A 10289-nucleotide genomic window follows, 5' to 3' on the forward strand; every position below is an offset into this window, starting at 1 on the left:
GGTTGTCATAATGAAAAAGGAAAAAGGTTGGGATCTCATACATCATTATGTGTATATGCATTGGAGAATACCCCTTTTTACGATGGTACAGACTCGTACGTTACGAGGCAGAAAACGATCAATAAGGTTATCTGCGAGGACTAGGTAGGAAAACGATCCTTATATTTATCCTAATGCTGCGACGGTCGCTATTCCTAAACGGGTGTCCGACATCATAGCTACCAAAGAATGGTTGCCCGATAAGAAGGGGGCCTAGGAGGTGTGCGAACCGACTGACGGGTCCATACTCACACGTGTAGACCATGTGTAGAACAGTCAATACATATCCAATTAGCCCATTTAGGATAGTCGCCTAAGGAATATAGACTGATATGATAGGTATCACTCATGACTGTGTGTTTCCATCTAACCCAATAGTAGGTCCTCAGTATTTCTTAAAATATTTAAGTCATTTGCTACTTCTATTTGTGTGCAAAGAGAAGACATCCCTGTATATCTAATGACGACATTGCAAGTCAGACCATGACACATGCATAGATAGTTGTACTTATTTTCTTAGATTTAGGTCAGAACAGAGTGTTTTAAATTTTAACACTTATTTATTTCATTTAGTATTTTATTGTGTCGTTTTGAAGACGTTTTCTAATACGCAAGAACATGACAGTGATTTAAGATGAAATTTATGTTTTATGATAAAATTTAAACGCTTATTTCCGCATAAAATGATTACGTTATGATGACGGTAGCAACTCTCGGTAATTAGAAATCTAAGGTCGTTATAACTCTAACCAATCCATCATTACCTAACATTTTGAGTTGGTCCAAAAGATTTTTCTAATTCAACCCAACTGAACTGATGTACATTAGTAGTTCTAATCACTCACCTTATTCACATTCTAAGTTTTTTCATTATTAAATAATACTTTCTCAAGCGTTAGAACCTATTTATAAACCATACGTCTTTCTAACTTGATAACTAGTATCGTCTCTCACTTTTTTCATGATCAATTTCTTATCACAACCTTTTTGAACATTGAATTCGGCTCGATCAACTGGTTTTTTTCTTCTTCAAGAAATGGAAGTCAAAAGGAAGAATTTGGATAGAATTGAGAAACTATTTAGTTTAGTTAGTATTTTAAAAAGTTTGAGATAAGGAAATTTATATTATCTTTAAACATCCCAACTTGGAAATCTCAAGTATTTTTATTATAAAATTGAGAGGTATATCGACTTTCTTTATTTTTTAGAATTTTAATTTAATTTTTCTTTAGAAAGTTCAAATCCTAATATGAATTCCGGGTATTGGACGTTTATAAATGATCAATCAGTACTTCTCCTAGTAAGATATGGTTTGGGGACGAATGAAAGTGGAAGCTAGTAGGCATGTAACGCTCGAGTAAAGGAGGGATACAGGAATGAACCAAGACCATATCTGAATAAGAGCGATCCTACCGATAAAATGATTAATAAAGACTTATATGTCACTATTAAGAAGTGAAGAGTAGGTAACGTAATCATTTCGCAGGGGATGGACATGGGGCATTACAGAAGCCTAGAAATCAGGTCGCGCCGTCATCCGAGGATGTCAATTTTTATGAATTTTGTAATCTTTGTAATTGTTTTAATTTGTATCCGGAACCCTCTTCCCCATTTATAAATAACTTTGAATAGCACCCGTTTATAATTGATGCCGTTTTGTCTTTTAATTGTGGAGCTATTTGGTTTTAAATTATGCAAAATATTTATGTTTTCTTATATGTATTTTATTTGGGTTCGTTTTGTCTTTTTCGTCGATAAATTTTAATAAATGATAAATAAGTCACATTAAGGTATCAACTCGTACCCACTCCTAGATAATGAGGTTATTAATAATTTAAGCACTATTCATACTATAATGAATGAGTTGATGGCATAAGTTGGCACTATAAAAGACTCGCTAGTGTGGCTTTGGAGATATATTCATAGCACAAACCTATAGACAATGGAAACGATTAATGTTTGTGTCATTATTGGATTTGTTTTAGGGGTTTATATGTTTGTGAGGAAACTCAATGAAATATGGTATTTGGTTAAGTTGGGAAGAAAGGCTTACAAATCTCTTCCTCCTGGTGATATGGGATGGCCTCTTCTTGGCTCGTCCTTCTCCTTTTACAAAGCATTTACAGTCGGAGGTGATCCCGACTCTTTCATTAATCACCTTCTTTCCAGGTATGTTTCTTCATCTATCTTTATCACATCATGTGTGCTGTTATTATGTACATATCATGAAAGACTTCTCAAAACTAATTTAACTAGATTTTTTAAAGAACAAGCACAATTGGTTACAAAAAACGTCTTTGTCCTTGTCCTTACCTAGAAAAAAAAAATTAAGTTTTGGAAAAGGTTGATGGGTCGGAAAATTCAAATATATACATATATGATATATGATTATGACTCTCATGACTTATCGAACCTAAAATATGACATTTGACCTTGAACTCTACATAAGGATAAATAAAAAGTATATGTGCATTACCTTTCATGTTCTCGAGGCATGACGCAGCCGAAATGATCAAAAGAAAATAAATTGTTTCTCAAGTGGTATGTCAATTATATTAAAAGTGTTTGTAAATAATAATTTAACCAATCTTACCGACACCTAATTAAGAATTGTTAATATGTTTGATGAAATCGAGGATTATTATAATAGTCTAAAGTCATTGCTGGTAGATATTGTGTTTGCCTATTAAGTTTGGAGAGGTTTCAATACTCTTAATGCTTCGTTCCACTCTCCAACCGATATGGGATTTCACAATCCACTCTCCTTGGGGACCCAACGTCATTCTCCTCTCCAACCCTTATAAAGAATGCTTCTTTCCCCTCTTCAACCGATATGGGATCTCACAAAACACCCTCTTTGGGGACCTAGCGTCCTTCCCCTCTCCAACCCTTATAAAGAATGCTTCTTTCCCCTCTCCAATCGATATGAGATCTCACAAAACACCCTCCTTGGCAACCTAGCATCCTTCCCCTCTCCAACCAACGTGGGATCTCACAATCCCTCTCCGTGAACCTCCTTGGGGACCCATCATCCTTCCCCTCTCCAATTTTTATAAAGAATGCTTTGTTCCCCTCCCATATTGATATGATCTCTCACAATCCATCTTCCTTGGAGACCTAGCATCCTTCCCCACTCTCAAATTGATGTGGGATCTTACAATCCCTCCCTTGGAGACCCACCGTCCTTCCCCTCTCCAACCGATCTGGGATCTTACAATCCCTCCCTTGAGGACCTAACATCCTTCCCCTCTCCAACCCATGTGGGATCTCAAATTCCCTCCCTTGGGGATCCAACATCCTCGTTGGCACACCGTCTGATATCTAGCTCTAAAAGCATATATAATAACCCAAGCCCACTGTTAGTAGATATTATCCGCTTCGGCCCGTTACGTATCGCCTTCAACCTCGATTTTTAAAACGCGTTTGCTAAGAAGAGATTTTTAAAACGCGTTTGCTAAAGTTCCCTTCTCCAACTGATGTATGATCTCACTGTTATAAAAGATTATTGACTATGGGATATGCTTTGCTTCGACCATTGGAAGGAAAAAAAATTGAAAACAATAATTATGTCATATAATCCTTTCCTCTAAAGTTGGGGAATAATAATTGTGGGCATTCTTGCATAGGAACGGAAGAGTCGGGATGTATAAAAGTCATCTCTATGGAAGACCAACAATCATCGTAACAGATCTAGAGATATGTCGACGCATATACTTAGATGATGAAATCTTCAAACCAAATTATCCAAAGTCGGTGAAGATATTAGAAGTAAATGGTTTTTTCACAAGGGCTGATCACAAATCTGCATATAGAATCATGGCAGCTCCCATGAATGGCTATGAGGTATTGTCTCATTATGTGGACTTCATTGATCAAGTAATGGCAAAAGGCTTGGAGGAATGGAGCAGCATGAAAGAGCCCATTGAGTTGTTGGGTGAGATTGGAAGCCTCTTTTTTAAAGTAATTTCACGTATTTTCTTGGGGACTGACATTGGAGCATCTCGCATGGCTGAGCTTGAGACATTATATAAAGATTTGGGTCCTGCAATCTTGTCCATTCTTCCTTATGACGTGCCTGGACTCGTTTATCATCGGGCACTTAAGGTACTATTATTAGTGTGATAAGAGTTCATAGGTTCGTGCATTTATTTGATTCATAACCCTTCTGGTTCATTTTCTCATTTATTTGATTATCTTTCGTTTATTTGGTTCATAATTTTTTTGGTTCATTTTCTCATTTATTTGATAATCTCTTGTTTATTTGGTTCATAACCCTTTTGGTTCGTCTTCCAGTGTGACATTAATGTTTCTAATGCCTATATAAATAGTTGTCTAGAATGGTGACCTTTCGGAATAATTTTTTCAAGAGACTTTGTAGTGTGAGTATGAGATATATACTTAGTAAATACTTTGATTATTGAGATTGGTTGTTACCTGTGTATTTAGGAAAATTTCTTCTCTCCAAACTACGTAAATCTTTGTGTTTCTTCATTTAAATTTTGTTTGTGGGTGTGTGAATGCAATCGATCTTATTTCCACTTCCGTCCAACTGTTAGTTCATCTTGAATACTTATTCTTTTTCCGGGTGCATTATTGATTTAATTATGCTAATGGATGTGATTGGAAGATATTAAACATTATTTTGTACGCAACCAATTGGCAGGCAAGAAAAAAGATTGAAAATGTTCTAGAATGTGTGATAGAGGAGAAAAGAAGAGCCCTAGAAAAGAAGGAAACAAGAGAAGTGCATAGCCAAATGGACAAATTGATTATGGCAAGGGATGAGAATGGGATGAAATTATATGATAACAATGCCATTATAGACCTGCTTCTTGGATTGCTACATGGTGGCCATCATACCCCAGCTTATGCTGCTATGTGGGCTCTCGTACACATCTCTGAGAACCCTCATATCTTCTACGAGGCCAAGGTTAGTTCATTCTTTCAAAAATCACTTTTAGTTCCTTTTGTAATTGTTTTGAGTTATGTTTTACAGGAAGAGCAAGAGTCGATTCTAAAGCAAAGACCATCCACTCAAAAGGGATTAACTTTTCAAGAAATCAAGCAGATGAAATATCTTATGAAGGTATGTCGTTTTTTTTTTTTATAAATTTTCTTAGAAATCAAGCGAGTAAAAACAAAACATGCTAAAAGAACTTGAGTTAGTTTTGAAGGACATTTTTAATTTCGTAAATCGTTCAAGACAACTAAGGTATCGTGACTAGGTTGCACGAAAATGCAAAAGGGTTTACCTCCTACTAAAAAATTCTTCTACCAGGTACAAAGTAGGTTAATGAACACAGTTTAACAAGAACTTAGAGTCAGCCATCTCATTCCATGTAATGCTCCATACTCAAAATTTGGAATTCTAATTCGATACCTGTGTGCCTTGACGTTTTCCTGCATCTCCTGCAACATGGTCATATTACTTTTCACTTCTAAGAGTGAAAGCTATCCCAACAGACCAACACAGGTCCTTTCGTCATGTTTTATTCTCACTCATGAATTTTAAAAAAAATCACGAGGGTCCACTTCTAAGAGTGAAAGCTATCCCAACAGACCAACACAGGTACTTTCGTCATGTTTTATTCTCACTCATATGAATTTAAAAAAAAATCACGAGGGTCCACCCAACATATAATTACTTCAAGTAATTCATGCTTAAATTTGAAGTTTCTATGATGAAGTCACCCAAAATGAAAGAGCACTTTGTTAGTATGAGTATTTACTTTAAATTCTTTTAAGTTTTTCTTAGTCATTCTATCCTTAGCATCACTCTCATGCAAATGTTGTATTGGTTCATTTATGCATCCTTATCTTATTTGAGTGTCACATTCCATCCAAGTTTCGGTGATTTATTTTTTATTGTTTCAGTTTATTAACGAGCTGTTGAGAAGAAATACCATTGCCGTCGCAAGTTTCCGCAAAGCAAAAACAGATATAAACATCAATGGTGAGTTGTTGTATTATATTGTCAAATATATAACCACATGACCTTTATAATTCCTTTGTTGATCTTTTCGTATTTGTTTAGACTACACCATACCAAAGGGATGGAACGTACTAATTTGGACAAGAGCTATTCATATGGACCCTCACTTATATTCAAATCCACAAGAGTTTGATCCTTCGAGATGGGAGGTATGATTCATGATCCCAATCAATTCATTAACATGTTTATCATAAAGATATTAATATGTGTGGTGTTCATAAGCAGAATCATTCACCAAAGCCAGGAACATTCATCCCTTTTGGAATCGGAACTAGGTTTTGTCCTGGAAGTGAACTTACCAAGCTTGAGATTACAATTTTACTTCATCATTTTATCCTCAATTACAAGTAAATTCCCATCCAAATCTATTTTTTTTACTGTTTAATCAAGATAAAAATGCATAAGTGATGGAATTGTTTTGTTTGTGTTGTTGTAGAATGGAACGTGTCAATCCAAAATGCTACATCAGTCACTTGCCTGCTCCCAAGCTCGTAGACAATTGCCTTTGCACAATTACCAAGCTCCCATAGTCAGAGATGGTTCTAGTGTTTGGAAATAACAAAAAGTGATTCCCAATGAATTTATGTTGTCTCCTTATTATAATTCCCTCTCTTGGAAGAGTTGCATACCATTTATTCCAATAATTCTCACATAAATGGTAAGAATTTGTATTAGGATATGTAGTAAAACATTAATGTCACAACTCTTATTCGGGTAAGACGTGACTGATAGACTATACAATGCAACATGGGTGTATGGGCAAACAATAGAAAAACCTCCATAAAATTTCGCGCGATTTTAAACCATTGAACAACGTTTTCAAAATCAATTTAATAACATATACGGGTACAAATGTTCAGTTTGTTCATAAAAGAGAGAACGAGATTGAGATACAAAAGAAGTATACGATATGACATACTACAAAAATGTGTGGACAAGACAAATGCCCCTGGTCGACACCCCTCTGTGGCTACTAAGCTCCAAAACACCCATTCACTTCAACCAGCAGCATCATGCACCTGAAAAAGAGAAGGTAGAAAGAGTTGAGAATATAAATTGTACCTAATAAGCGACCTACTTATTGGCTCTCATCGCATTCTTGACCTAGCAGGTACTCACAGACTGTACTCGAATTAGATCAATAAACACACCAACTAGTCTTGAAAGTATACATCTTCTCTAGTTCAAATTACACAATTACTACACCATTATTTCACCATCTAGGTTGTAACACTCCGAGCCCCGACGAGAAACTTAAAACCAAATTTTTTCCCTTAAAGTCAAACTTTCGGGATCTTATTGAGGGTCTTAGAGACCGAATTTTGAGATAAGGTAGAAGAGAAAAATGCTTATAAATACTTCACTAACTCAAAGAAAAATATAAAAGAAAAATAATGAAAAATTAGAAAAATGGTCAAGTCAACTCGAGAGGGGCAATTTGGTCGAAAATAGTGGAAGAAGGTTCCAAAGAGAGAAGGAGAAGTAACCGCCACAAGGAGTCAGACTCCGGTCGAGATTTCTTCACAAATCCTTCACAGAACCTATAGAAAGCATTCTGGACTTTTGAATCGTCCAAAACCGTCAAGGAACAAAGAAAATTGGTAAGTAGGTTCTTGAACTTTTGCTTTCGAATTTTCTTCAGATTTGTGAGAAATATGAGGTGTTAGATTCTAAAATTTGAGTATGTTAATCTAGAGAGGATTTCACTCATAATCCATGAAGGAAGCCTTGATCGATTCTGATTGAAAATAGGAGTTCCGATTTCCAGGAGGTAGGTATTGATGTTTCTTGTCAACTTTAAACTAGCTTAATTATCTCTATAGTTAGAAATAAATTACAAAAAAAAGAAAAACTACTTGTAGATGAATATAAACTCTATAAATCTGGTAAAGGAATCGTGTTCATCCAAGTTATGTAGAAAGAAATTCGAAAATGCAAAGAAAATAGAAAATAATCGATTTTCCGAAAAATCAGTAAGCTGAGATGTAACACCCGAGCAACAACAATGAGAAACCTAAAACTTAACTTTTTCGCTTAGGTTGAAGTTACAAGATTTTGTCGAGGATCTTAGAGATCGAATTTTGAGATGAGATAGAAAGAAAAATGCTTATAAATATCTTAGGAACTCAAGAAAATTATAAAAAGAAAAAGGGTGGAAAAATTAGAAAAATGGTCAAAGTCAACTCTAGAGGGGTAATTTGGTCATTCTACCATCTTCTTCGTTAAGGACGTGAAGGGGAGGTTAGTAAAAGATAAATAAAATAAAAGAAAACAAAAAAGAAAGAAAAGAAAGGAAGGAGAGGAAAAGAAAAGAAAAACAAAATAGATAGAGAAAGAAGGTTGTAGAGAGAAGGAGAAGTAACCGACACTTCCGATCCGGCCATGAGGAGTCTGATTCCAGCCGAGATTTCTTCACAAATCCACCACATAGAATTCTGGATCCTTGCATCGTCCAAAACCGTCAAGGACTGAAGAAATTTCGTAGGTAAGTTTTTGACCTTTTGCTTTTGGATTTTCCTTAGATATGTGAGAAATATGAGGATTTAGACTCTGAAATTTGAGTACGTTAATCTAGAGAGGATTGCACTCATAATCCGTGAAGGAAGTCTTGATCGATTCAGATCAGAAATAGGAGTTTCGGAGCTCGCCAAAGAATGTAGGTATTAATGTTTCTCGATAACTTTAGACTAAGTTAATTATCACTGTGATTAGAAATAAATTACAAGAAAAATACCTACTTGTTGATGGATCTAAACTCTACAAATCTTGTCGTGTTAATGCTAGTGATGTAGAAAGAGATACGAAAATACAAAGAAAATAGAAAATTATCGGTTTTTTGGAAAATCGCAGGATCGAGGGACACGTGTCAGGCGTGTTATGCGCGGAGGAAAATAATGGAAATTCATGCGTTGGGTAGGATTTGAAGGTCGGCGCCCGCTACCAGACCCGTGAACTCGCGCGCAACCTGAACCCGTCTCCGCGTTCGCCACGCGTCAGCGTGGGAAAAATCATAGCTCGATTTGACTCTCGTTCATCGATGGGTTATTCATCCAGTCGTGGGCACGTGCATCGATGCGTGAGCCTCCTTTTTAGCTCGATTTGACTCTCGTTCGAATGTTCGTTCTGATTTGGATATGGACTTGAATTTAACTTGATTCAAGATCTACCAGCGAGCTTTCAAGAGATTTAGGGCTCCCAACTAATGGTAAAGCATGCTCTGAAGGGCACGCTTCAGTCCGATAAGTAACCACCTGAATTTTAGGCTATTAATACTTGTAGGGACCACTGGGACAAGCTAGCATGCGAACATGATTGATCTTAGATGGTTAGAATATGTAAATAGAACCGAAAATGAATAATTTTGGTGATTATGACATGTAAATAATGAGATTACGAAATTGCCCTTACAACAAGAGAATTGAGAAACATGCTTAGTAGAAATCTAGGGTCAGTTATAGGGTATTTCTTAAACTACTTAAGTCACGTGCTACTTCTATTTTAGGTAAAGACAAGACATCCTTGTATGGCTGACGACGACATCACAAGTCGAGACCATGACACATGCATATGATAGTTGTACTTATTCTCTTAGACTTAGGTTAGAATATGATATTTTTAATTTTAAAGATTTTTTTCTAATCTGTAAGTCCATGGTAGTGTTTTAAGATGACATTTATATTTTATGATAAAGTTAAAACGCTTATTTCCGCACAAAATGATTACGTTATGATGAGGGTAGCAACTCTAGGTAATTAGAAATCTAGAGGCGTTACAACTCTCATAACCAATCCATCATTACCTGACATTTTGAGTTGATCTAAAAGACTTTTTTAATTGAACCCAACTTAATCGATCTACCCACGTGTTTCTAATGATTCACATTATAAATCTTTTCATTATTAAATAATACTTTTTCAAAAGTGAGAACCTATTTATGAGCCATACGTCTTTCTAACATGATAACTAAATCCAATTTCTTATCACAACCTTTTTGACCATTGAATTGGGCTGGAGATAAAGATTGAGAGAGATCAACTGGTTTAAGGAAGAATTTGGATAGGGTTGAGAGAATGTTTAGTTTAGTTAGTTTATTAAAAAGTTTGAGATAAAGGACAATTTATATTATCTTAAAACTTCCGAAGTATCTTTATTAGGAAATTCAAAGGTGTACTTTAACTTTTGGTTAGAAAGTTCAAGTTTAATTTGGATGCATACATTCATAATTGTCAAGTTCTTCTAACAGTTAATTACTAAGTTA

General features: G+C 35.6%; 1 protein-coding gene across 1 annotated transcript; it reads left to right on the forward strand.

The window, feature by feature from the left end:
* The first annotated feature begins 1923 nt into the window (after positions 1–1923).
* On the forward strand, positions 1924–6567 carry LOC111776392 (beta-amyrin 11-oxidase-like). Its single transcript, XM_087118147.1, has 8 exons — positions 1924–2208; positions 3666–4143; positions 4703–4969; positions 5036–5125; positions 5914–5992; positions 6074–6180; positions 6257–6378; positions 6468–6567. The coding sequence occupies exons 1-8, from the start codon at positions 1982–1984 to the stop codon at positions 6559–6561; spliced, it is 1464 nt and encodes a 487-aa protein (XP_086974273.1). The 5' UTR covers positions 1924–1981; the 3' UTR covers positions 6562–6567.
* Positions 6568–10289: the final 3722 nt, after the last annotated feature.

This window comes from Cucurbita pepo, chromosome 15 (genome assembly GCF_057944985.1).
Source record: "Cucurbita pepo subsp. pepo isolate OVF chromosome 15, ASM5794498v1, whole genome shotgun sequence".
Taxonomy (NCBI): domain Eukaryota; kingdom Viridiplantae; phylum Streptophyta; class Magnoliopsida; order Cucurbitales; family Cucurbitaceae; genus Cucurbita; species Cucurbita pepo.